General features: G+C 42.4%; 1 protein-coding gene across 3 annotated transcripts; it reads left to right on the top strand.

The window, feature by feature from the left end:
* The first annotated feature begins 7 nt into the window (after positions 1-7).
* Spart (spartin) lies at positions 8-27,494 on the top strand. 3 transcript variants are annotated; one of them, XM_027394987.2, is made up of 10 exons: positions 8-126; positions 3,316-3,392; positions 4,740-5,554; positions 8,488-8,685; positions 10,332-10,508; positions 12,022-12,145; positions 15,396-15,590; positions 16,010-16,168; positions 16,298-16,388; positions 25,546-27,494. In XM_027394987.2, exons 3-10 carry the CDS (start codon positions 4,742-4,744, stop codon positions 25,814-25,816), a joined length of 2,028 nt encoding a protein of 675 aa, XP_027250788.1. In that variant the 5' UTR covers positions 8-126; positions 3,316-3,392; positions 4,740-4,741; the 3' UTR covers positions 25,817-27,494. The 3 variants fall into 3 exon arrangements, with proteins under 3 accessions (XP_027250788.1, XP_027250789.1, XP_027250790.1); XM_027394988.2 differs by lacking the exon at positions 3,316-3,392 and having other exon boundaries at positions 14-126; XM_027394989.2 differs by lacking the exons at positions 8-126; positions 3,316-3,392 and adding an exon at positions 3,461-3,972.
* The last annotated feature ends 231 nt before the right edge of the window (positions 27,495-27,725 follow it).

Here is a 27,725-nt window from a genome sequence, read left to right as displayed (position 1 = left end):
GCGCAGGCGCGGTCCGACGTGGCCCGGGCCTGGCTGGGACCGGAGTGTGTCGGGCGTGTACGGCGCTCTCTCAGTGGGCTCCCGGGCTCGGAGCGGACCGCTGGCCTCCGGTGCGCTTTCTGGAAGGTCAGAGTGGGCAAAAGCTCAGCTCGGCGCGGGTGTGGTGACGCGTGGGCGGGCCCGGACACAGAGGGCGTCACTCGGGGCTTTGTGAGCCAGACTAACCCGGGGTACGCCGCGGGCTGTGGGGGGCTGCGGCCCGCGCCACGCCGGCATCTTGCAGGGAGCTCTTCTGCCGCAGAAGTTTCCAGAAGTCCTGCAGAGGGTATTCCAGCTAGTATTGAAGGAGCCTTCGCCCTCCCTGCACCCTCCAGAGTGCTGGCCCCGGGAGTGGCGCTCAGGTCTTAGATCCTCCCACCCCAGGACGCCGCGCATCCCAGTGCGGGTCTTCCCAGCCCTGGTACTCGCTTGTTCCCTGTGAGTCCTTCCATACCTGGTCCCTGCGGATTCCTAATCTGAGTCCTCCCATCCCTGATCCCTCCCTATTCATCCCTGTGTGCGTCCTCCACGGTTCTCTTTCCAGACCCCACTGGCTTTCTCGCTCCCCAGGGCCTACAGCTTGCCCATGGGTGGGCAGCCAGCTCCAGGAGCCACAGCACTGGGAATGAATGGCGTGGGGGTTTGCTCATTGGAATAGACTGGTTACTGGCATTCAGCGTCTCTGAGGACCCCTGCGGCCTAACTTCATATCTGGAAAAAGTTTTCTCTGGGAATGCGCACGGTTTTGTGACGCGGCATTATTGCGTTAGTGTATGGCTGGCTCCGTTACTCCCATGGCTGTGTTATTTCTTGATGGTCCTCGAGGTTTGCCTTGTTGTATTATACACTTAACGATTTTGCCTTCTAATTTTTCCTTTTTTTTTTTTTAAATCTCGATAAAATGACCCTCGGATATCTAAGAAGTTAGCAACTATCTTAAAATTTACAGAAGCAATTAGGCGAATAATAAGTCAGTAGAAGAGTACTCCTAGTTCCTAGGGAACTGCTCTTGGTCCGTGCTCTTTTCTGACCGTCTTAATCGATGGTCGTGGAGGACTTGTTTGAAACAGGAAACCTCTGTACTAATGTGGAATGTGGTTTGCTGCCCATGCGTGGTGCTTTCTGAAACATACAGTTCTCTAGCAAGCCAGAATTGGCTAGAATGGTACAGGAGTCGAATAGAAACCCACCCGGAGTTTTAGTTCCCCATGTTCCCTACCAGGATAGGAGTAAGTGATGTAGTTTTTGGATCTTAGTTCAGTCTGCTGACTGTAGCTAATCATGGAATGTTGTACACATCAGTGGGACTGAATTTCAGCTGTCTCATTTTTTAAATGTCATATATCTGGGGTTTTGAGTAAGCTAATTAGCTTTATTTCATCATTCCATATTTCATTTTTTAAAGAATCAGAATAATGGGGCTGGTGAGATGGCTCAACCCTGGAATAGGTACTTCACTTGCAGAAGACCCAAGTTCAGTTCCCAGGGCCCATATCTGTGTTATAACTGCCTCTTATTCCAGCTTCAGGGGATCCAATGTCTCTTGGTATCTATACTCCAGTGCACATAGCTGCCCCTCCCCACATGTGCAGAATTAAGCAGAATTAAAAATAATAAAAACAAACCTTTAAAAGACTAGTATAGTTCAAAAGTCAGACTGCACTATCACTTTGTGCCCTGTAAATGTCTGTATGTAACTTGCCGGTATATATTTTAAATAACAAACTCTTCCCTTTCCCCCTTTTTTTTTTAACAGACAAGGCATGCTGGCTTTAGAACTTCTGTTGCTAGCTGTGTTTCCCTTGAGCACCATTGTTTGCTACCTTTTCTGTCATAGAATGGAAGCCAGTTTCCAAGTATTTTGAAACAGAATTTTACTTGTGCTAGTACAAAGTGAACCACAGACACACATGCATATAGCTGTGTTTGAAATAGGTGCATCTGAAATTTTTTATTAGAATGTTTAAACAAGCTGATGGCAAAGTTTAAAGAGCTATGCCTGAGGAGGACCTGAGTTCAGATCCCCCTCTTCCCCCCCCAAAAAAAAACTGTAAAACTGTAATCTCAGCCCTCCTACTGGGAGATGGAAGGCAGAGGAAAGAGACTTCCCAGAAACTAGCCTTGTCTATGGAGCTGAGAAAACAAACAAACCCCAAAACCAAAAACAAAACCTGTCTTCTTAGAGTGAACAACACCCAGTGTTGTCATCTGACCTCCCTAGGCCCTGGGGCACATGTCTGCCAACTTTTCACCTGCAGATTTGTTCACACAAGGATAAGAAAAGAAAAATGTTTAAAAGTCCACCATTGTTATCTAGAATCGGGTATTGGTTCATGATTTGATAATTTGAATATCAAGCTAGTGAAGCACTGTTTAATACTTCAGACTGACATTCCAAAGGCTTTTCTTTTCCAAACTTTGAGAATTAAAGCATATGAAATCATTAACAACTTTTCAATCTTCTCAAGACCTACAGTAATCATTTTCCTTGAGAATATGACTGGACAGTGCTTGGTTCACTGTTTCTTCTAAGCACAGGAGCCCAGCTGGCTGCCCCGAAACCACACCCAGCCCAGCATAGATAGCCATGAAAGCAGCCCAGCACTATGTAGATGGTAGATGATGCTTTTGGAAGGTTGTACACTTCTGAGTCCATGCCTCCTTGGGCCCCAAGAAAAATGAACTATGGAATGTTTGTCCTGTGGCTTCTGGGAGGAGAAAGTGGTTGGGATCTATTGAAGCCTGTGGCATTATGATGACATAGCAGGATATAATTCCAGGGAAAGTGCAGGGTTAATTTCAGTAGTGACACTGGGATAGGGCAAATACCCGTTTGTATGTGGCCACTTGTATGTGGTATTTTCTGAATTGGAGGCTGTGTGTGTTCTGTCCACTACCATGAAGTTGCTGTGATTGGGCCAGCTATTGGCCTGTCTGATTTTCAGTTCTGAGAAGTCTGACTATTAAAGTCTGTGGCATCTTCACTGTGTAGACAGCTATGGAGATATTCTTCTGTCTCTTGATTTTTCTTCCTGTCCTGAGAAGCTGTACAGAGAGCACAGTGCTAAGCACGGGCACATGTGGGTGTTGAGCGTTTGCTGTAGAGTATATTGGACTTGACATACACTTTGAAGTACAGCAAAGGCTGTCTTTGGAAGATATAACACAAAGAAAAGTACTCCACAAATCATTTTTATACATGTCAGAATAATACTTTGGTTGTATTAGATAAAAGCTATCATTGAAATTTCACCTGTTTTCTTTTACTTTTGTTAGTGGTTCCTGGAAAATAAAAATTAATTTTGTAATCCTTCTGGACAAGGCTGCTGCAAGGCTTGTATTTATTTTGTAAAGTAAGTAACTCACCTTTCACCATGTACATAAAGAATTAAATATCTTTGAAAGCCAGCCTCTCTCTTTCCAAAGGCAGCTTAGATTGGTTTTCTGACCCAATTCTTGGTGTTTCCGTATCTCTCAGCAGTATAATAACATGGCTACTTTTTGTTTTACAGTTAAAGTCCCACTGAAGAGGTTTCAGCTCCTTCATCCTGACACACAAACTTTCCATCCACCCATCTTCCCATTCTCTCAGTCCAGTTTGCTGCAGTTTTCAATGTTATGACACGAAGAAAAACAGAATATGCCCTGATTACTTCATGGTTTTTGTTTGGCATGTTCTATCTGGAGTTACTAATTATCTTGATTTTTATCTCTGCAATTTTTCATTTTTACTAATTAAATCCTGAATTTTCCCAGGGTTGTATAAATCTTTCCTAAAACCTAGAAACACACCAGACATTGTCAGTTTTTATTTCCTGGATACTTACTGAAGTGTCTTCCAGTCTGGATGTCACTCTGGAACCAACCTGGGAATCCCATCTTCAGCCCTGGGATTCCACTCACCGAGTGCAGTGTGCAAATAACTGTCCCCAGGTTGGCCTCTCACCCTGTGCTTTAATGTCCCCCTGAACCTGCTTTCCAGCTCTGTCAGCTCTGTTTAAACTCAGGAATCTGTGCTTCCTCTTTGGGATTTATCTGCTCTCAGTGAATTACTCCCTTTACTCTTTCATCCGTATTTTCTCTATTCCACTTTTTAGAGCATTTTATGGTTCACATGGGGCCCTCTGGACAAAGTCCTAATTTCATTCTTGTTTCCCGTTGCTCATCTTTTTATTTCATTGCTCTCCATTCTGGGCATTTTCTCTAACTAACTTTTTCTCTCTCCACCGAGTTTACTTTCCAGCTGTTTTATGTGTAGTTGTTAAAAGCTCGTTTTTTTGAGGGGGGTGTCCTTTTGGGTATATGCATATCTTTTATCTTACGGATATTTTCCCCTAAGAGGTGAGCTGTAGGTAGTGGTGCATCACCTTGTTTTTAACTTTTGAGATAGGATCTGTAGCTGACCAAGTAGACTACAAAGCCTGTCAGTGAGCTCCAGGGATCTACCTCCCCCGCCCTGGGGTTAGTCCCCTGGGGCTGAACTCTGACCCACTTCTCCAGCCTTTACAGTATTTTAGGACCACCAAGAACATTCATTTATCAACTATGAAGTACTTGCTGAAGGCTCTCTCTGAAGGATTGGGAGCAGGACAGAGATCAGTGAGGCAGACCCTGTCCTTGAAATATATTCACGTAGGAAACAGGGCTAAGTACACAAAACACTAACTGGGTAATGGCAGGTGATGTTTCTTGTCTTGCAGAGATGGAGCAAGAGCCAGACAATGGAGAACCCGCTGAGATTAAGATCCTCAAGGAAGCATACGAGAAGGCCTTTTTGTTTGTTAATAAAGGACTGAACACGGATGAGTTAGGGCAGAAGGAGGAAGCAAAGAACTACTACAAGCAAGGAATAGGACACCTGCTTAGGGGCATCAGTATCATGGCTGCAGAGCCAGGGTGCACAGGCCCCGCGTGGGAGTCAGCCAGGCAGATGCAACAGAAAATGAAGGAAACACTTCAGAACGTCCGCACCAGGCTAGAGATTCTAGAGAAGGGCCTTGCCACATCTCTGCGGAATGATCTTCAGGATGTGCCTAAGTTATACCCAGAGTTCCCTCCTAAGGATACATGTAAGAAGTCCCCAGAGCCAGATTCGGATAGTTCAGCCCCCCAGCATGCTGAAGTAGATGGGAGTGCCTCTGCTGCAGGTGCCGCAAGCGCTGGGCCAAGTGCTGCGCTCTCTGCTGGGCCCCTACCCAGCTGTCCCACCGAAGCGCCCCCAGCCTACACCCTCCAGGCTGCCGAGGGTCACTACACTGTTTCCTATGGAACAGACTCTGGGGAGTTTTCCTCCGTGGGAGAAGACTTCTATAGGAACCATTCCCAGCCGCCCCCTCTCGAGACCTTGGGGCTCGATGCAGACGAGTTGATTTTGATACCGAACGGAGTGCAGATCTTTTTTGTAAACCCTGCAGGAGAGGTTAGCGCTCCCTCATACCCCGGATACCTGCGCATCGTGAGGTTCTTGGATAATTCTCTGGATACGGTTCTGAACCGCCCTCCTGGGTTTCTCCAGGTAAGCTCTTTGAAGCAACGTGCAAGCATAAGCCAAGAAACAGGTAGATTATCTCATTTTTTGTTGTTGTTGTTGATGTTTGTACCGCACAGGGTAAGAGCTAAAGGAAACGCATTTCTACTGAGTTCTGATACATCCATGTTTAGTTTGCTGGGATTTCTTCTGTTTTTAATGTTAGAAAGCTGGTTTGGATTTTATTTGTGGTTGGTTTTAGGACCTAAGAGAGATTTTTTTTTTAATTTTTATCTGAAGAAGACTTGTAGTTACTTAAATTTCAAAAGGTATTTATGGGAATCATGAGACTGAATATCAAGACCCACGGGGGGGGGGGGTGTGAACTGGCCTAGAACCACTCAGCCAGGGGCAGTGTTGCCCCTTGAGGGATCATTTTTAACAGTGTCTCAGAGTGTTTTCCTTACAGCTGAAGGGTGGTGGTTACCCGGTGTATCACAGCAACCAGTGAAACTGCTCAGTGGCCACACAGTACAGCCCATCAGGAAAAAATTGTCCATCCCTAAACCTCAGTCAAATGGAGGTTGAGAAGCCCTGGCCTCCGGGGGCTGAAATGCAAATAGGTTGACCAGAATGGTCCAAGAGTAAAAACTAACGAGAAGAAGTAACGTGTGTCAGGGCTTTTCTGGGGGCTTAGTGGTGTCTGCTCAGGTTCAGTCCAGCAACAATCTGCTGTGAGAAGGTTGCATGTAGGTGCCAGGAGATGCGCTCTTGAAAACTGGGGCACAGTATACATTCATTAGGTTTGTGTGGAAGAGAGATCACTGTTTAAACAAAGCTATTGCTTGTGCCCAGCCAGAGTCAGATAAGGTAATTTAGCTAGGCACTGGCTGTCTACAATTTTCATGCTACTTTGCCCTTGTTCTTATGGAAGTCATTTAACAACAGTTGGAAGCTAATCAGATGTGGAAACAGATTCTTGGGGCACAGTTGAAAGATTGATTACTGGACAAGAAGAATTGACTCAGTTCTCTCACGGAAGAAGCATTAGGGTTAAAAAAGAGCAAGCTGGTGACTGCGGTTAGGGGAGGGGTCGCAGAGAGTTTCTGCTGGTCTGGTTAACAGTGTTGCATAGTCACTAGACCTAAGAGATCTCTGGGTCCTTGACTCGGGAGGTGCAGGAAGAGAGCATCAGAAAGATGGCCCTTGGCTGCTGGATCTCAGATACGAAGATGCTCTCACTCCACCAGCACTTACTTTATCTTGTCCTATTTGATTTAATTTGGTTCTTAATGTTTTACATACCTTGTGTTTGGGTACTAAATAAAAAGTAGAAGTGCACCCCACATCAGCTGCCATATTAGCTATTTGTTTGTAGCAGTGTTCTGGAGTGTCTAATGAATGTATTTATCCTAAAAAACAAAAACAAACAAAAAACAGGTAGTAACACAGCTGTCTATTAGAATTTAGGTAAAATCGCCTATGCTCTAAAAATCATTATTAATTAGGAAAAGTAATTTTTTTAAAAGATTTCTGAGTTCCCTGGCATAACTTCATACTTTAGAAAACATTGTAGTTAGCTTTGTTCTAAACTACATGAATTTTACTATAGTAAAAATTGATGGCTTTTGAGATAGAGAAGAAAATTCATTTAAAAAAAGGGGGGGGGGGGCTGAAAATGTTTTTCAGGCCCTTTCCAGGAGTCAGCCTTGAGCAGTGTGGTCTTTGCACATTGTCTTCCTCTTCTGTTCAGAAGGGGGCGATGTGTCCAGTTCCCTTTGTTTCTGTAGATTGATCAGACACCTTTGGGTGTCTTCATGGTGGATGGTAGTCTAAGGATGGGACAGTTATACTTCATTTGCTAGAGAGTGTAATACAAGAGAAAGGAATACATTCAGGAATTGTTTGGATAGCCAGGATAATATGAGCTTAAGTCTGTGTGTTGGGACAAGCTGACCTCCCCAGGTGGTAGTACAGAATCATTTGGCTTTAGTGTCCCAGTCCCCAGTGACATACAGTGTTCTGCTCTGTGTGTGAAATGTCAGGTTCCCTGGGCACTTGTCAAAGCAAAACCTAAGTAACAACTCTATTTTTGACACAAAGTACATGCTCAGGTGCAAGCTGTACTTTCTAGTGGTCAGTGCTGAGAACCTTAGTGACCTGGCTGTGTCTCACCATTTTCACAATGGAAACAACCTAATTGTTCATAGGGATAAAAAAAAAATGTGGTGTGTGTATAGGTAGGATACTGTGCACCACAAATGCCCTGGAGGTCATTTTGTTAAGTGAAAATAGCCAGACACAGAGGGTCAAGTACCACATGATCGGAAGACTGAGAGTGGAGTGATGGTTACTAAAAGCCATGCATGTGGGGAAAGTAGATGGGGGAGAGGAAAGGGTTGGTCAGTGGGTGCTGAATAAGGAATGACCAGCTGTGCCTGTATAGGGTGTAGGAGAAATGCTGTGCTTTTAGAAGAGATTTGAGTTTTCACTGTGAAGAAATAATGGGTTTCTGAGGATGTGATACATTTAACTTCACCAAAACATTACTGGTTACTCTGTTAGCATGTACAGCTTTATAGTTTTATTTACCAGTTCACAGTGAAAAGGACTAGCCAGATTGATAGAATGCTGTGAGGATTAAAGGTATATCAGATACTGTACTAGAAAATTATTTCGTGCTATAAAGGGATCTAGTTAGAATAATCAGCTCTTGGTTTACATTTTATCTAAAGCTAGCATCATCTTTACTCAAATATAGGAGCCCTTAAGTAACCCCACTAGCTGTAAGACTATATGAGTGGAACATTTGCAGCTGTTTGTAATGCAGGAAGGTCAAGGTAGAGGATGGTTTATTTAAGTTGGGGTTACTGATGGTCTATAAAACCATCAAATGCATCAAACTCTGACAGATTTGCTTTTACTGTAACAATCTTTTGGAGACCCATTCGCTGATGGAGTTTTCTTCTTGACTCTTTCAGGTGTGTGACTGGTTGTACCCTCTAGTTCCTGATAGGTCACCAGTTCTGAAGTGCACTGTGGGAGCCTATATGTTTCCAGACACCATGTTACAAGCTGCGGGGTGCTTTGTAGGGGTTGTTCTGTCATCTGAGCTCCCAGAAGATGACAGGGAGCTGTTTGAAGATCTGTTGAGGCAGATGTCTGACCTTCGGCTCCAGGTAACCCAAATCTTAGGTAAACTGACTTTAACTTGAGCACCAAAGATGTGATTTCAAAGACCAGTAACATGCTTCAGGGAGATTTTTCTTCTTCTTCATGACATAGAGACAAAAGTCGTCTGCTGTTGGTTGTTCAGATTATGGGCACTGGAGTTAAATTCACTGTGTGGTAGCTGTTAGCCTCAGCTGTTACCAACCTGCTCTGCCTGTAGTTTTCTCAATGTAACACTGGGTCAGGGATAATGTGCACGTCACTGGGCAGTGGTGGGAACTGAAGCTCTCATCGAAATCTAGCCGTGGCCCTGCCCAGTGAACGGTGCCTATTTTACTACTATTTACAGTGAGGTTGGCTTAAGCTGTAAAATTCTGAGGATAGTTCTGCTTTAGTAGATTTGGACATGTCAGGTGTATGAATGGTATTTCAAGAGAGATTTTGGTGGACACAATGTTTTTTATTCTCATGGTGAATGAAGGTCAAATAAAAAGTGATTTGGTCATGTGCATGTTAATTTTTTGTCCCCAGAGGAGGAAGAATTTATTCAGTTCATGCTTTCAAGAGTAGTTTTAAATGCCGTGAGGCTGACAAAGAAACAACCATGCTCACTGCAGTAACTTGTAGGTGCTCACAGGCCTAGTACAGGACTCCTTTGGCCTCACCTCTGTGGGCCTTCGCTGTCTGGCTTTAGGAAAGAAATTAAGTAGACTCCAGGGTTGCAGGATGCTGCTGTATTTAATTTTATGCTTTGGCTCTATTTTATTTTTAGTTTCTGTGCTGTTGTAGAATGTCAGTTGTAAACTAGAAGTATTGGCTCTGATTTTTACATATAAACATTTGGCTCATTCAGCAGAGTATGTACCACCACAGTACCTGTGGCATTAGATGCAGACTCTTGGCTCCTTCCAACAGTATAGTGCAGTTAAAAATGAGCTTTGTTCATTCCTAGCCCTTGAGCACATTCTCATCTTGCTGTGTCTCCTCAGATTTATTATTGTATTAATTAAATCCAAAAGTAGCAGTATCGATTTTAAAGGTAACCTACATGAACAACTGCTAGTGGTTGTCTTTTATACCTCTTCTTTTGAACTTCACTGTCAGCCATATTGTGTAACTCAAAGAACTCAAGAGGTTTAAGGTTTGGTAAGGAAGTGAAACAGAAGTTTAGATAGAAGAAAACAAGATTTAGGGCTGTGGCTCAGAGGGCAGAGCACCTGCCCTACAAGGAGGAAGAGTGGATCCCAGAGTGGATCCAGCTAAAAGCTGCACACAGTAGCACTGGCATCTGTAATCCCAGCACAGCCCTGTCAAGCTAGCAGGGCAGAGGCAGCAAGATCTCCAGGAATCCAAGATATTCCTGGCCAAATAGCATCCAAGAGACCTCTCAAAACAACAGTGGTTTGAAGGTGAGGACCAACATCCAAGACTGTTCTGTGATTGTCACATGTGCTTCATGGAATGAGCACCCATGGATACACACATGGATAATCACACACAATGTGTATACACACTAAGGAAAACAGCAACAGTAGTCACCTACACAGTCAGACATTGGTATTTGAACGTGTGTGTTATGAGCACATGGTGCAATGTACCTGGAGGAATGTCCTGTAAAGGCCAGCTGAGCTAAGCCTAGTCCTTTATGCTCCAGGCAAACTGGAATAGAGCAGAAGGAGAAGATGAATTCCAGATCCCCGGGAGAGCAAGACACCCCTCTGAGTCACCGAAGGAAGCTTCTGGCACCTATGTCAGGCAGGCGGGTTCTTCAGGTTCTTCAATAGACCAAGGCAGTAAGGATGCACGGCGTAAAGGAAAGCGTGGGAAAAAGGCAAGTTAAAGAGGTAGTGGCAAGTGTGTCCACAATCTGATGGCCACACCCCACAACAGCATGTCACAAACTGGTCACAACCCCAAACATGGTTGCCAAACATTTGTGCTCACCTTGTGTTTGAGACGGACTCTAATTCAATTTTTCAAAAGATTTTTATTTTTACCCTAAGGACCACATACTTTTTTTTTTTTTTAATATTCCCTCTGTTGGTTGGCTGAGAGCTTGCTCTGGATTTGCACTCCTTCCCCAAATAAACAATAAATAATTGAAAAGTGGATTGTCTGTGAAATTGTGAAGAAGAAAACTCATTCTGCTTTTGCTCTTGTAAAACATTGTCTTAATTATTCTACCTACTATTCCTTGTTGATAATTTCTAATTTATCATATACACTATATATCACATGCATGGAAAAACTTAGTTCTAGTATTTCCTAATATTTGCAGAACTGAGCACTGCCTGTGACTTCAGGCATCCACTGGATCCCATGCAGACAGGGGAACTGCATACTCATTCCTCGTGGCCTGGGTGAGAATGGGTGGTCACTGCTTTGTTTTTTTACGTCTTGGCAATGTGATAGTCAAGAAATTGTATTTTAGAATATTGTGGTTTACATTCACTTTGTTTTGGATGATGTTGGGTACTCTGTATCTATTCCTCTCCACCCATTTTTACTCTTAGGTCATTAATCTTTTTCTTCTCTGTCTTCAAGAGATTTATATATTGGAGACATTGGCCCTAGTGATACAGATTTTCTTTGCATTTTACTGGCAGGTAGCTCTTCTCCAATAAAGAAGTGTTGGTTTGTTTGGGGGGATTTTGTTTTGTTTGTGTTTGTGTATGTGTATAAATTTCACAATCTTCCATTTATTTGTTCATTGTAAGTCAAGTCCTTTGTAATCTGTTGGGCACAGAAAACCTTTGTTTCTTTTTTCAAGTTATTTTATGACACTTTGAGGTCTATGGTTATCCTGTTTGAGGGTTCTTAGAATGGTGCCCTTGGCTGTGAGTTTGGGTGTTGGCCAGAATCTTTGCAGTTGTCTATGCAGTGCTGGTGTTCCCAGTTAAGTGGAATGGCAGGTCATTGTGTATCTAGATATTCAGGTTTCAAATTGAACTTTTTCTTCTATCAAAACCAATTTACTTGGGTACATCCTTCTTTATTGGCTGAGTCATTTAATCTTTTAAGCTTATCGTACTATATACATGCAAGTTTGAGGAGTGATATCCATGTGACACAGGTCATAAACCAGTGAGAGAAGACACAGGCTAGCTTGAATATTATTTAGTAGATGCTGTGTTGGAGTTACAGTTCTACTTACATCACATCAGTAGGAGCTTGTTTAAAACCAGACCCTTTTCAGTTTTGTGACAATTCTGGTTTTCTCTCTTTAGCAAGTTGGATGTTTTCAATAACCTCAGCTAGTATTTGTTGGCAGTTTAGTATATAATGCTTTCAGTTTCCTTTGCATTTCACTAACCTTTACATTTTGAAACATTTTTACTGTTTAGACTAAAGACTCTTCAAGTGAAGAAGTTAATTTGAGTCAGATTGTGCCCTGTGAGCCAAGTTCAGAAGAAAAATCGAAAGAACTCCCCGAATGGAGCGAGAAAGTGGCCCACAACATTCTGTCAGGTATCACAGGGCTGTCACACCTTGAACCAGTAAAAGTGCTGCTTATAGATGTGTGTATGTTAAGTAACTAATAAAAATACTGACAGATGGGCAGGGCTTCTGAGAAGGTCGCCATTTCTGTGTAAGTGTGTTATTGCAGGATCCCTCAGCTATCAAAGGGATGTGAGCATAAATCATAGTCCTGTCTCTTGAGTGCTCATCCTTTCTCCCCTTCCCTCAGTACCATGTTCTGGGGTTTGTGTCCTCTAAGATCCCCATGTTGAAGTGCCAACCCTCAAAGTCACAAAATAGTGGGGTCTTTGAGCAGTGCCTGGGCTGTGAGGGAGGAGCCTTTGTGAGTGAATAGACCTGGGAGTCTGCCTTGCTTCCAGTGTCCTCAGGGTTGCCTCTCCAGCATCCCTGCTTGGACTTTCAAGTCTCAGGCCACAAAAAGCCAATCTCTGCTGCTTATCAACCACAGTTTTGCAGGGTTTGTTACAGCAGCAAAGTCTAAAATGCCTTTCAAGAGAATGAAAAACAGTTGGTTAGTCTTTAGAAGTGTGATAGCTTTCTGCTGCTGCAGCAGAATGCCAGAGGTTGTTTCATGGTTTAGGAGGTGGCAGTCCAGGGGTGGGTTCCTCTGTTGCTTTGGGCCTCTGATAAGACTGCCAGACAGGAGTAGATGAGAATCTGGGGAGCAGCAGCAGCAGCAGGGGCTGAGGTCCCATACTGTCCTTTGAGGTAATAAGGCTTGACTTAAGGTCTCACCAGTTAGGTCCACAGTACCTCCCAGCAGTACCTGGACCTCATGCAGCTTTCAGGTCACAGAGAACTGTACTGCATTCACACATCTAATAATTTGATGGGCTTCAGGATGATGGGATACTAACATTGGCCACTTACAGACTGGGGGGGAGGGGCACATAAAACGTGAGGAAACACATGACATGTGACTGGAGACTCAGTAACCCCTCATGTGCCATCACTTCCCTTTATCTAGTTATTGAATATCAAAGCCCAAATATAGTAACATCAGTATTCTAAAAGTATCTATGATAAAATAATTGAAAACATATCAGGGTGTCAGATGTGTTTTCCCTCAGGTCTCAGTTCCCTTTGCCAGAGGGGGAAGCCATGATTTGAGTTTTCTATTTTAGTACAAGTACAAATGACTGATTTTTCTTATGTCAGTAAAAGTGAATAATAGTCCAGAAACTGTAGTGGTTAGCTTTGGTCCAGATAAGTCAAAGTTACCACCAACCTTTCATTCACTCAGCAATTGTTCATTGTTTTCTATCTGTCATGTCAGCAATACTGAGGGCAACCTATGCAGCTGTGACTATAAATAGTGAATATTTATCACCACACAGGTGTATAAAGGATCTAAGGCACTGCCATGAAACACCGTGTTTACCATTGGTTATGGTGTCTCTGGGTTCACCCTGTGTGTCTGTATCGTGCTTGGTGACAAGGCCTTCAGTATCCAGGTCTGGCTGCCCTTAGAGCAATGACTTTTCATATATCTCATTTCCATTTATTTTTCATAGTCCCAAAGGAATATTTCCTTTTGTTTCTTATAGTTTCATATAATTCTAATTATAGACTCATTTGTTCTATTGCTTTTTATTTTGTGATTTTTCTCAGTCTTGGTTCTTGCAATTCAGGTTAAAAAAGCTTTTTTTCCCCAGACTTTTCAACCTCTAAGTCAGGAACTCTAGGCAATCACTTTTTTTTAAAGAATTATTTTTATTTATGTGTATGTTATGTGTGTGTGTGCTCACACATGCATGCAGTATCTTTGGAGGTACAAGAGGGCATCAGATCTCCTGGGACTAGAGTTAGTGGTTTTAAGTTGCCAGACATGGGTGCTAGGAACCAAGTTCAGGTCTTTTAGAAGAGTAGCATTCTCTTGACTGCTTGGCTGTTGCGCCCCCACCCCCTACTTTTTAGGATGGAAATCCTCAGTCCTTTGTTCTCATGGGAATGTCCTCACCTGGGTGGTAGCTGGTCCTCTGCCAGCCCTGCTTCCTATGTGGTCCTTGAGTAAGAAATTGAGAGGATGTTAAGTGAGACAAGAAAAAGAAAGTTTTTAATCAGTTACTACAACCAACTTAGAATTGTTGATACTTTGAATAAATAGCTGTGATTTTCATGTGACCTTGCAGTGTTTTCTGCTGCAGATCTGGGGAGAATGGACTTAGTGTTTTGGAGCTTTTTGTTCTAGAGCTGCTTATAAGGGAGATTAAACTGCACAGTCTCTGAAAAGTAGGAGGGTGCTCCTCTTGCTCTTCCGTGTTTCTCCAGCTCCTTTTCCACATTGCCCTTCCCTCCTACACAAGGCTGTGCCATCTTGATGTCTCTGTGGTAACAACTTTTCTAGTTCAGGCTGTGGGAAGCATTAGCAAAGCCAGAGATGGGCCAGTGTCCTGAGACAGCTGCAGGCCAGGCTCTCCTGTCTCTTCCAGTGTGCTCATAATTCTATCATTAGGTGCAGCATCCCGAAAGGAGCAGAGTTCCATGGAGTTGAGTGTAAGATCGAGAGAACAGGATCCCCCACCCAATGAATGCTTGAGCCTAAAGCAAGCAAGAGTCTTCAAAATAGGTTCTTTGGTTTCTGTCTTGAATAGTCTTTCTCAGGATTTCACAAGGGCATGTGTTGCTTTAAACTAAGGTAGAAAGGACATGATTGCCTAACTCCTCCAGCCAGATACTGCCTTAATGACTCCAATTCAGAATTCAACATTAGGATCTGATCATAGAAAAGCATGATCAGTAGCAGATTCCTGCACATTGTAATACAGTAAAGAGGGATACGGAATTTTGGTACAGAAAGGTGTGTGACCTAAGTAAAAAGCTTAGTTAGAAAGGGCTTCAGTCAGACCACACAGATGACTCAGTGGTTAAGAGCCCTGGCGATTTGGCAGAGGACCTTGGTGGCAACTTTGCAGAGGTCCTGGATGCGACTTTGCAGAGGTCCTGGGTTTAGTTCCCAGCATCCTCATGTGGCTCACAACCACCTATAACTTCCAGTTCCAGGGAATCTTCCACCCTCTTCTGGTCTCTTTGGGTACTGCATGCCTGTGGTGCACAAACATTGATGCAAACACACACATAAAATAAAAATAAATCTTTTTTCAATAGAGAAAGATTTATTTCAGAAAGAAGCTGTAGGTATGCAGTTGGCACTTTCATGGCCCATTTAGAATCTATTACTGAGCTTAAAGGTATAACTAGCCCTAATCCCTGCAATTTTAAATTTCTCCTGTAAAAGGTGCTTCCTGGGTGAGCTGGGGTTTAGTCAAAGGAGCTGAATTTACTGGAAAAGCAATCCAAAAAGGTGCTTCTAAACTCCGAGAGCGCATTCAACCAGAGGAAAAACCGGTGGAAGTGAGTCCAGCCGTCACCAGGGGCCTCTACATAGCAAAGCAGGCAACTGGAGGAGCAGCAAAAGTCAGCCAGTTCCTGGGTAAGTGCCTGTGCTTCATGTAGGCTAAATGTTCGCCCACAGCTCAGTCTCACAGGGAAGAGTAAGTATGAAGCAGCTCCTCCTCCCCCCACAGTTAAACCTGCAGCCCAGGTCTGTGTCTGTCTCCTCAGATGACACTTTAGAATCATAGCCCCAAGATTTCCTTAAATTCAGTAAGATTATCTGTTTTTGACACTACGTCTTCTTTGAATCAGACAACTAAAAGTGGATGGTTGGTTTTCTTTCTAACAGAAGTCTGTCTGAGGGGCAGGGTTTCCATAGACAAAACAAACACAGCTAACAGAGGCAGTAACAGTCATGCAGAAAAGCAATTGTGGATGGCCATTTGGGAACTGGCTTGATGCAGGTGGTGAAATCAGGAGAGCAATTTCTCTGAGTCTTTTCTCTGTGTTTGCTAGTTGATGGCGTCTGCACAGTGGCAAATTGCGTTGGCAAAGAGCTTGCCCCACACGTCAAGAAGCACGGAAGCAAACTCGTCCCAGAGTCTCTTAAGAGAGACAAAGACGGGAAATCCGCTCTGGATGGTGCCATGGTTGTGGCAGCGAGTAGTGTTCAAGGTAACACAAGGCCCTGGGTTGATTTTGTTCTGTTGTTTTTATTGTGTTTCTGGGAGGGCACTGACCTACCTGAGAAGCTCAGGCAGGCTGAATGCCTTGAGTGACACTGACTTTTAAATACATTCACAGGATTTTCAACTGTCTGGCAGGGATTGGAGTGTGCAGCTAAATGTATCGTCAACAATGTGTCTGCAGAAACCGTACAAACCGTCAGATATAAGTAAGTGGAGCTTCATTTTAGAGAACCAGTAAATCTCCTGTATCATCAGCTCACTCCATGATCGTTAAGATTTATGTACTTACTTTTTGTTAAATTTCTGATGAGTACAGTTTTCCACTCATTGTTTCCTAAATAGGGAAAAATGTTAGTATGCTGATTGAACTCCTTCGGCTTTGATTTATGCTACTAATTGTTATAAATGTTCATTAGTGCAAAGAGTGTTTAATTTTTAACTGCATAATTTTGACGGTAGTATTTTCTTGAAGGAAAAAAAATAAAGACTTGATTGGATTGGAGACTCCATATTAGCATTAGCTGGTGAGTGCACCATGACTACTAAGTTATGATTACCGCTTCACATTTGTATTGGACTAGAGATGTCATTTGTTTCATACATTAAGTTGACAGGACAGAAGTGGATTTGTACAGTTTATCTGATAGTTGGTGGTATGCTTTCTTTCTACTTTGGCTTTGAGGTCTCTGGAGAGAGTTGACTTTGGTGTGCCCTGCTGGTTGCTCCACCTCGTAGCCTGTAGCCTGTTGTCTCCTCAGATCTGTGTCCAGTTTCTTGACTGGAGAGCTTGTGTGCTGGTGAGAGACAATGGGACCGGCACAGAGAAGCACAGGAGGTCAGAAGCCTGTCACTCCAGACGTGCACAGTGTGCAGGCACAGGGCCTGCAGCCTGAGGGTGGACACCAGGAGGACAGGCATTCCAAAGAGGAGGAGGAGGAGGGCCTATGATCTCCATGGGCCTTTGGCTTTGGGGCAGAGGTGGGAGTAGGCTGGCTACTTTAGAGAAACTGTGAAAGGAGAAGTCACTCACAGAACTCTGGTGTCAGCTGTTAGGTTTTGTTATAGTCAGCAGTTGTAGAGTGGAGCAGTACTTTGGAGGTGTTATTAAAGGACAGATTTAAAATGCTGGCTTTTGGGTATCTTCTTTGTTTGAACTTAGGGTTTTTATAAGTGTGTATTGTACAAAACTGAGTTTCAATGTGACATTTCACATGTGCATGGTATACCTTTGGTCATGCTCTCTTTTCATTCTGTCTGAATCAGAGAAATCAGGGTCTAAAAACTAAACCTAGTGGGACCCAAGTTGTTTGCTTAGCTTCAAATTAGTTCAGATCTTACCATTTATTTATGAAAAATGGAGCAGTAGGGCTGGAGAGATGGCTAGTGGATAAAGTTCTTGCCTTACAAGCCTGAGAACTGGAGTTCAGACCCCCAAAACAACATAAAAACAGGCAGGCATGGCAGCCCATTGCAAGGGGAACTTCGGAGATGGATTCCCCAGACAAACAGTCCAGCAAGATGGAAGTGGAGATTTCTGGGTTCAATGAGAGACCCTGGTTCAGTGGAGAGTGATCAAGGAACAGGTCCGATTCAAACCTCTGCATGAATGTACATGCAAACATGCATACAATATGCACATGCAAAAATGTAATATTAATAGTGATACTATTTGAGTACATACTTAATGTATTTGGACTGTGTTGAGAGTTTCTCATATGTGTTATTTAATTTTAACATTTTTATCACAGTTTTATAAGGAAACTGTGGAAGGAAACCAAAACATGAGAAGTTAAAGCTCTAGAAACAACAGTAAAGCTCTAGAAAGAACCAAGATATGTAATGAACATGGCTGGAAGACTCAAGCCTTGGGGAGTGAGTGAGTGAGATGAGATCACTGTTGGGTGAACCACAGACTGCTAACCTTTGGTCTTAAGCATTAAGTACTGCAGAAAAACCAGTCAGAATGGGAAACTACATACACAATTAGAATTTACCCACAAAAATTGCTGGGAAAATGAAACATTAATCATGGGTCGAAATCAACAAAGTGAAATGAAGCCACATAAAGGAAAGGTCTAATTTTTAATAAAATAGTGGTAACCCTAAGACAAGGTACACTGCAGGGCTGGGGTACAGCTAGCAGAAGAGCACCACCTGGCACGGACAGCATCCTGAGTTCCATTCCCCCGCATTAAACAAACAAGCAAAGGTCCAGACCTTAAAGGTTTATTTTTTTAAGTGTCAAATATGTCAATAAAGTAATGGCTACCCCAAAATACACTGTCATGTGTTCCCTCATCAAGTACAAAACATGACCAACACAAGAGAAGCCATCCATCTGCACCTAATCTTCCCAGCATAGATCTAGAACCCCCAAGTCAACTCTGATTACTTTTAGAAAACTGACAAACTTAAACCTGTCACTAACTAAATGAAGAGTGAAGGGGAGAATGAAGGACCTGGAAATTGTATTCAGAATTGTTCAAGAAACTGGAGTGCTCAAATAAGAAAAAATATGAGACAGGGACAACGGTGCTGCTTAGATATCTATACAGATCTGTTTGCAACAGAGGAGAGCAACAAAACTGGAGTGAGGGTTATTCAGTGGGCAGTTGCTGCAGCTGTGTCAGTAGGTTCGGTTGCTCATGGCTTTCCAGTATTTCTATAGGTCTTCACTTGCCCTAAGTGAGATCCAAGTATTAATACAACTGACAAAAAAGTCTATATATCCACCTGAAAAGGTTCAGTGTCCCTACTCCAACACCAGCAAACACCAGATAAGGGAGCTCATATAAAGCATTTGTTTTCCTTCCAGGCATAATTCATATGATGTAGGCAGATTTAAAACTCTGTGGGAGAGCAGTGTCTTTCACAGACAGCAAGAACAGCTTCTTTATTACACTAAAATCAGCAGAACACAAATAAATACTCATTCTACTTTCTACAGTGTCATAAATATAGACAAGGATACAGAAAGTATAAATTTAAGTAAATAACTAAATGAAGAAATTTACAAATAGCTCTTCTAGTCTCCTATTCTGTCACTAAGCTGTTGTTGACTCAATTGATACGCTTTGCCTCCACAGGTGCAAAGTCTGGGATACTAGGGCCAAGTGCTTAATCTCCCATGGCCTCTCCCTCCTCCCCAAGATTCTAACAGCATGAACTAAATCACTTAAAAAAATTACTCTTATACTTACAAGTTCAATGCTGGGCAACTCTGCTTTATTTATTCACTGTTTATCTCTGCAGAAAATAAAATGACACTAATACATAGCATCACAGGTCTGGATTCACTCAGGACCATTGTTAAAATACTGTGGGTTGGAATAAAAATGGCCCCATAGGCTCATAGGGAGTGGCACTATTGAGAGGTGTGGTCTTACTGAAGGAAGTGTGTCACTGGGGATGGGTTTTAGGGTTTCAGAAACCAAAACCAGGCCCAGGGCCACTCTTTCTTCCTGCTACCTGTTGATCCAGATGTAGAACTCTCAGATCTTTCTCAAGCGCCATGTTTAAGTGCATGCAGCCATGCTTCTCACCGTGACAATAATGGACTAAACCTCTAAAACTCTAAGACAGCCCCAATTAAATGTTTCCCTTTATAAGAGTTGCTGTGGTCAAGGTGTCTCTTCACAGTGATAAAATCCTAAGACAAGTACCTTGTTCATCACATCAATCTCCTCACTAACAATCCACACATTTTGGATAAAATTTAGCAAGCACTTTCACTTTCCAGTATCTGTGCTAAGAAATGGCAATCATAATTTACTCTGTATTTGTTTTGGGCTCTCTGAGTAAACCTGACACCGGAGCTGATTTGTCGTGTTGCTTTGAATTAAAGGCATACCGAACACTGAAAGAACAAAACAATTTAGGATGGAAATTAAATTTAGTACTACCTAAGCTGAAAGCAATCTAAATAACAGCAGACTGATGGTTCCAGAAGTCAGTCCAGAGCACAGGAGTGGTAAGAGTGGCCTACCAAGTACAGAGGTGGCTCAGCACTCTTCCCTGAGTGTATGAAGAGCAGGGGACCTGGTGACAGAGACTTGATGTTTGCTGGTGTTGGTATGAGGGAGTAGGGACACTGAACCTTTTCAGGTGGATATATAGACTTTTTTGTCAGTTGTATTAATACTTGGATCTCACTTAGGGCAAGTGAAGACCTATAGAAATACTGGAAAGCCATGAGCAACCGAACCTACTGACACAGCTGCAGCAACTGCCCACTGAACAACCCTCACTCCAGTTTTGTTGCTCTCCTCTGTTGCAAACAGATCTGTATAGATATCTAAGCAGCACCGTTGTCCCTGTCTCATATTTTTTCTTATTTGAGCACTCCAGTTTCTTGAACAATTCTGAATACAATTTCCAGGTCCTTCATTCTCCCCTTCACTCTTCATTTAGTTAGTGACAGGTTTAAGTTTGTCAGTTTTCTAAAAGTAATCAGAGTTGACTTGGGGGTTCTAGATCTATGCTGGGAAGATCAGGTGCAGATGGATGGCTTCTCTTGTGTTGGTCATGTTTTGTACTTGATGAGGGAACACATGACAGTGTATTTTGGGGTAGCCATTACTTTATTGACATATTTGACACTTAAAAAAATAAACCTTTAAGGTCTGGACCTTTGCTTGTTTGTTTAATGCGGGGGAATGGAACTCAGGATGCTGTCCGTGCCAGGTGGTGCTCTTCTGCTAGCTGTACCCCAGCCCTGCAGTGTACCTTGTCTTAGGGTTACCACTATTTTATTAAAAATTAGACCTTTCCTTTATGTGGCTTCATTTCACTTTGTTGATTTCGACCCATGATTAATGTTTCATTTTCCCAGCAATTTTTGTGGGTAAATTCTAATTGTGTATGTAGTTTCCCATTCTGACTGGTTTTTCTGCAGTACTTAATGCTTAAGACCAAAGGTTAGCAGTCTGTGGTTCACCCAACAGTGATCTCATCTCACTCACTCACTCCCCAAGGCTTGAGTCTTCCAGCCATGTTCATTACATATCTTGGTTCTTTCTAGAGCTTTACTGTAGTTCAGCCTCCTTTTTTCTTGGATAATGTCATTTTCTTAGGGTTTCTATTGCTGTGATGAAGCACTGTGACCAAAAGCAAGTTAGGGAAAAACGGGTTTATTTGGCTTATACTTCCATATCACTGTTCATCATTGAAGGAAGTCAGGACTGGAACTCATACAGAGCAGGAACCTGGAGGCAGGAGCTGATGCAGAGGCCATGGAGAGGTATTTATTGGCTTGCTCCTCATTGCTTGCTCAGCTTACTTTGTTTTAGTACCCAGGACCACCAGCCCCAATATGACCCCACCCACAATGGGCTGGACCCTCCCCCATCAATCACTAATTAAGAAAATGCCCCACAGGGTTTCCTATAGCCCCATTTTATAGAGGTCTTTTCCTTAATTGAGGATTCCCCTCAAATGACTCTATCTTGTGTCAAACTGACATAAAACTGTCAAGCACAGTCATCTATGCCTATGGGTGTAATTTCTACCTCTTGCACCAACAAGTCTCAAGTCTATTTTTGTTCTACTCTCCAGGCTCATCATGTGCCGTTACAGATTTAAGGCACCATGTACTGCCCCCATTCTTGTGCCCTCCCTTCACAGGCACCTTCCCTTCTTGTCTGGCACACAGCTGTTTCCTGCCTTATATTCCCACTGCATTGCACTGTTTGCAGAAACATGCATTTGGCCATTCCATTCCTTGGCTTATTTTTTTCCTCCATTGCTCTCATGAAAAACTTAAAATCCTTAGCTTCATCTACATGGCCTTCCTAAACTAGCTACAGCCTGCCTACTTTCAATAAATAGGTGAATAAGATCTGTTTCTCCTTTAAATATTTCAGGTCACTATTTCTGAGCATAGTATTGATGGCCTCATATGGCTTTGATTGACACGACAGATGTCATGCTGAAGCACTAATCCTAAAATCTTGACTCACTGCAGTGTTCTGCCCCTGTAGACATCAGTGACCATATTGGGCGTATCTGAACAATTCTGATTCAAATCACACATTAGACCCTCTGACTTAGGACATCTTCACAGTCACTTTATTGTCCTCCAGTTGTGGTGTTTGTCCTTGAGGTGTAACTGAAGATCTCATTTATTAAGAAATAAAAAATCAAGACTAAGCTTTAGGTTCTTACCCAGATCCATGCTCTTGAGGAGTTTTGAGCAGTGCATTTTGAGTTGAAATACAGTAAGGGGCTGATTGATTGATTATCTAGGAAGAGAGGAATAGATGTCTATTAGGAAAATTGTATGTAAGGGATATTAAGGCTAATAAATAAGGACATATTAAAAAATGAACATAGTAACTGAAAGCCACATAAAGTGTATAGCTCAGTACTTGGAATTTTCTACGTGATTTCATACATACATACACACATACATGCATACATACGTACATACATACATACAGAGAGATTGAAGTACAAAAATGAGGAGAGTTAGCCAAGGTCTTATAGCCAAGTTGCTTGCATAGTAGTGTCTGATGTCATTTCCTGAGTCCCAGCTTGGTGTGAGTTTTCTACATTGGAGCAGTTGTCACAGCCTGAAGAACAAGTAGTGAAGAGACCCAAACACTCATTTAACACATCAAGGACTCTGTAGTTTTTACAAGTTCATTGTACACAAAAATATCACATTCCATGAGAGGCATCAAACGGCTGAACAGTTACAGCTATTTAGAGTTGGGCATTTATACATCTGGGCAACTTCCTGTTCATAGCTAAACTCAGCAGCATTTTTGTGTGATCCCCACAGTGCTGTAAAGTATCTTCCAGGATATGTTCTGCTGTCTTGTATCTTCTCAGACTTGGCTTTAAAGATTTCCTGGTTGTCATTGTCAGAGGGTTATGGTCACTTTTCCAAGCTGAAGCTCACTCACATTTCATTCTTTCATTGAGTCAGCTGGTGGATCTGTTGAGATCCACTGTTGGCTGCAGTGTCTCTTCTACAGGGCATCCAGTCCTTCACAATGCAGAAAGCAGTTACAGGAAGCTTTTCTGTCTTGTGCCTAACGAGTAAGTCCCCATTGCAGGATGGTCCTGAGAAAGGTTTTGGCTGGCTGTGGGTTCTATTGGTTGTAATTATTAATTCCATGCTAAGGAAAGATTGGGGAGCCATCCAGGACACTGTAAGATGGCTATGGACTCACAGTACTGCATTGGAAAAGCCAGGGTGTCGCAAGCCTGTTCTAGTCAGGCAGGCTGGCAATGAATTTCCTTAAAGCAAAAAGCACATCAGTGTTCTTATAAAATGTCCAGGTCTGGGCTGGAGAGATGGCTCAGAGGTTAAGAGCACTGGCTGTTCTTCCAGAGGTCCTGAGTTCAATTCCCAGCAACCACATCATGGCTCACAACCATCTGTAATGAGATCTGATGCCCTCTTCTGGCTAGAAGGCATACATGCAGACAGAATACTATACACACAATACATAAATCTTCTAAAAATTATTTAAAAAAAAATGTCCAGGGCTGGGAGTCAGTACCACGCCTGTCCACCTGAGCTCCATACTGCAGGATGGAGGAAGAGAACCGACCCCTGACTTCTCACACGCTCCAGTAAATTAATAAATGTAATAAGTTCAGAGGCCACAGCCCTCTCTGTGAGATTTTCTGTGTAGGGGATTTGAACCTTGGCTTTGGCTGTTGTACAGGCAGGCTTTTGTGGACCAGCCTGTAAAAGCCTGTCATCACGGTAGGGTAAGGGAGGTATATCGTGGTATCTTCTTCATATAGTTCAGATTTATTTTCTCAGAGACACTGTGTTTAAGACTTTACTGGCATTGTCAATATTAAGTACTTTTGTAGACTTTTATAATTTCTCATTTTCATTGCTGTATATTAATTGTGCACATCAGTAAATTTCATTATAATATTTCCATGCATGCATATTGCCCTTTCTGTGCCCCTTTTCTTCTATATCCCTAATAGACTCTACTTTTCACTCTCAAATGCTTCACCCACCCCAAGTTACATGTGTAAAAGAAACAATTCAGCAGTGGTCTTTGTGAGACTGGTTTCTGTCACTGAACATAGTTCTCCTCACTTCCCTTCTAACAACAACAGTTCACTTCCTTATTGCTAGATTAAGCTAGATTGTGTTGGTAGCTCATTAGTTTTCTCTCGCTTTTCTTTCTCCATTCATCCAATAATGGTCCCTTACATGATTCTGTCACCTGACTACAGCAAAGAGCAGTGATAAATATGGGTGTGCAGTTGTCTGTACAGTGACCTGTCCATGATGGGTGAAGAGTCTGAGACAGGTCAGGCATGCTGTCGCCTGCATGTAATCCCAGCGGTGGAAGGCAGAGGCTAAAGGGTTGAGCTTGCAGTCAGCCTGGGCCATGCAGGAAGGAGGGCTGGGAAGGAGGAGGAGTAGAGAGAGAGAGGGGGGAGATAATGCCACAACTGATCATACCATTCATTCATTAGACACTTACTGGATGCCAGACACTCAGAAGTATAAGGTACGTTTGTGAACAAAGCAGAGTTCCCTCTGCAGTGGGGTTCATATTTTAGTGAGATAAACAAAGATATAAACAATTTGATGGTGTATATGGTGTGTATGTCTATGGTGAACTATGGAGGATGAAAGGGCAGACTTGCTTGTTAGTGCAGTGGGGTGCATGGACCAAGGCTATCTATGCAGTTTAGAACTAAAAAGGTAGCAGAGAACACAAGGCAGGTGAGAGCTCCAGGTATGACATATCTGAGCAGAGACCAGACAGAGCAGACATCCAGGGCTTCTGTGGTATTTTGTGGGTTTTAAAGACAGCAAGATGGCCAGTGAGTTGGCAGTGGAGTGGGGTGCCAGGAGAATGTCACAGGATCTCTGTCTGCTTAAAGGCAAATCAAACACTTATAGTTAAGGAGCATTTGTGGTGCTGAAGGTTCCATGTCCTGTAGTAGACACTCAGGGTTTAAGGGCATTCGTGATGCCAGAGGTTCTTTGTCCCTTAGACACTGCTAAATTAAGGGGTATTTGTGATGCCAGATGCATTTGTGATGCTTGTGGGTTAAGAAACATCTACATTTATTACTTCAAGAAGAGAAGTGGAGATTTAAACAAATGATTAACAATGTTAGTTTTGATTTACATTTAGGGGGTTTTCACCATTTTTATTACTATTCTAGCTAGTCTTTTATCTTCACACATTTTTTGCTGAAAGGGGAGGTACAGCTTTGTAACTGTGGTTTTTATTTTCTCCCATGTCTTCACTTATTAACTAAACTTCAAGAATGGCACAGAAATCATACAATCAATCACTATTGATTTCAGAAGAATGTTTTCAGAAACACTGTGGATGTCATTGTTATATTCTTGCCCTTTTTGTTTTAAAGGTATGGGCACAATGCAGGAGAAGCTACACACAATGTGGTGGACTCTGCTATCAACGTTGGTCTCACTGCCTACAATATTGACAACATTGGCATCAAAGCCATGGTGAAGAAAACTGCGAAGCAGACGGGGCACACTCTCCTTGAGGACTATCAGATCATCGACAGTTCTCAGAAGGAAAGCCAAGGAGAAGCAGCAAGCACAGTTGTGAGAAGAAATACAGAAAAGCAGACAGAGGAAGAGAAGAAAGGGGCAGAGAAGAAAGATAAGTAACAGGAGTTCTGGGAGTGACCTACACCAAAGCCTTACCAGATGGAGCAGTGTGGGACAGCAGATGTGGACGCTCCACACAGGAGCAGTGTTTTCTGTGTATTCATTCCTACAAAATGGCTGGCAGAAGTTTGAGGCATGTATCCACTTACAAGAAAAATAATCAGTATTCTTACATCTGGCTTCTAGAAATATGCAGTTTATAGTCTCAGTAAGTTTATTTTCCACTAAATGTAGCTAAAATATTTTTGCAGTTAAAATAAAGCTTATAATATATGTGACTTAAACCTAATGTCAATCTATTTTTATATGTGCTAGCTTTCAGAAAGCAAAGTAAGAAACTACACATGACTTCATAGCCATGTTTCTGCTGGGAAAGAATGACTTCATGTCATGTCCTTTTTTTTTTTTTTTTTTTTGCACTAATTGTGGATCTTTGAGATACCCAACAGAATTTTCAGCAATATAAGCTAAATAAAACCATGATCTTAAAGCTTGATCTCAGATAACATTTTAGAATTCTTTCTCCTAAGGGAAAGAGCCTGGCCATGGACGTGCCATGAAGTTCTGTAATGTCATCTCTTATTTGCTAGATCTCCTGCCTACTAGGATCCAAAATGGCCTTTTGATTTAAAATGAAGAAAATGTTTCTTTAAGTCTTTAGGATTTAGAGTAGGCAATATTTCGATATAATGGTTTTTATTAATTCTTTGAGAATTTTGTACATGCATGAAATGTGTTTTGATTACACTCTCCCCCTAACTCCTCCCAGGCCTACCCCCGCCCCTCCTCACAACTTCATGTTCTTATGTTTTAAATAACCCACTGAGTAATCTAATTTGTGCTGCCCATATATGCTCATGGGTGGGGGCCATCCACTGGAGCATGGTTCATCTACCAGGGACCATACCCCTAAAGAAAACTTACTCTCCCTCACCAGAAGCCAGTAACTGTCAGTAGCTCCTCAGCTAGGGCTGGGGGATTGTGAGACCCTGCCCGTTCCATGCTGGGGATGTTAACTGGTTTATCTTGTGGAGGCAGCCTCCTCCACTGCTGTAAAATTGTGAGTACAGGGGTCCTGTCATAACCAGAAGATGTCGGTTCATCCAGTCTTCCTGGACTTCTGACTTGTACAGTCTTTTCACCTCATCTTCCCCCATGTCCCCCAAGCCTTGGAGGGGTGTGGTATAGACTAGGAGATTTTGAAGTATGATTGGTATTCTATTAAAATTTGAAGTAATTGTTATTGGCTTTAAGAAATCACTTTTCCATATCTGCTTCTGTAAATTTTTTTATAAATTTACAGAAAGTAAAACATAAACATTGCATTTGCTGATAGTGATATATTTTTACTCAGTCATTGGAGTTTATGCTAAAAGCCAGTAAGTGATTTAAAAGGAAGGAACCTATTCCTGTCAAGGTAAAGAATATGGAATCCTTTGGTGGATAGCGTCCACATCAGCAAAAGACAGGATAGACATTTGATGATTTTTTTTAAAGCTACAAATATGCAATTAAATACTCGTGGTTGTTTTATTTTATTGTTGATTTTTAAAGGTTGTTATTGGTTTTTATAGTTACAGTCTATTGTAATCATTTCTGAACCTGTAATTGACTAGCTTATAGATTTCATTTGAAATTGGTTAATGAATGTGCTTTGAGAATAAAATGGTCTCTGAATTGCTGGGCCTCAAATTATTCATTGGGCTTGTATTTCAGGAATTCATAACCAATAGGGATTTTTTTTCTCATAGGCTAAGGACATGTAGTAGTTGTTGAAATGGATTGGTAAATACTGTCTAGTCAGTCTCTGCTTTTGTTTAAGAAACAGAATGACAAGTAGTAGGCCTTGGTTTAAAGCTACCTTAGACCAAAGATATGCAAGCACATTCCACTGACCAGATCCCTAGCC

The sequence above is a fragment of the Cricetulus griseus genome (genome assembly GCF_003668045.3).
Source record: "Cricetulus griseus strain 17A/GY chromosome 1 unlocalized genomic scaffold, alternate assembly CriGri-PICRH-1.0 chr1_0, whole genome shotgun sequence".
Lineage (NCBI taxonomy): Eukaryota > Metazoa > Chordata > Mammalia > Rodentia > Cricetidae > Cricetulus > Cricetulus griseus.
Note: the sequence above shows the minus strand (reverse complement) of the source record. Positions and strands in the feature narration are given on the sequence as shown.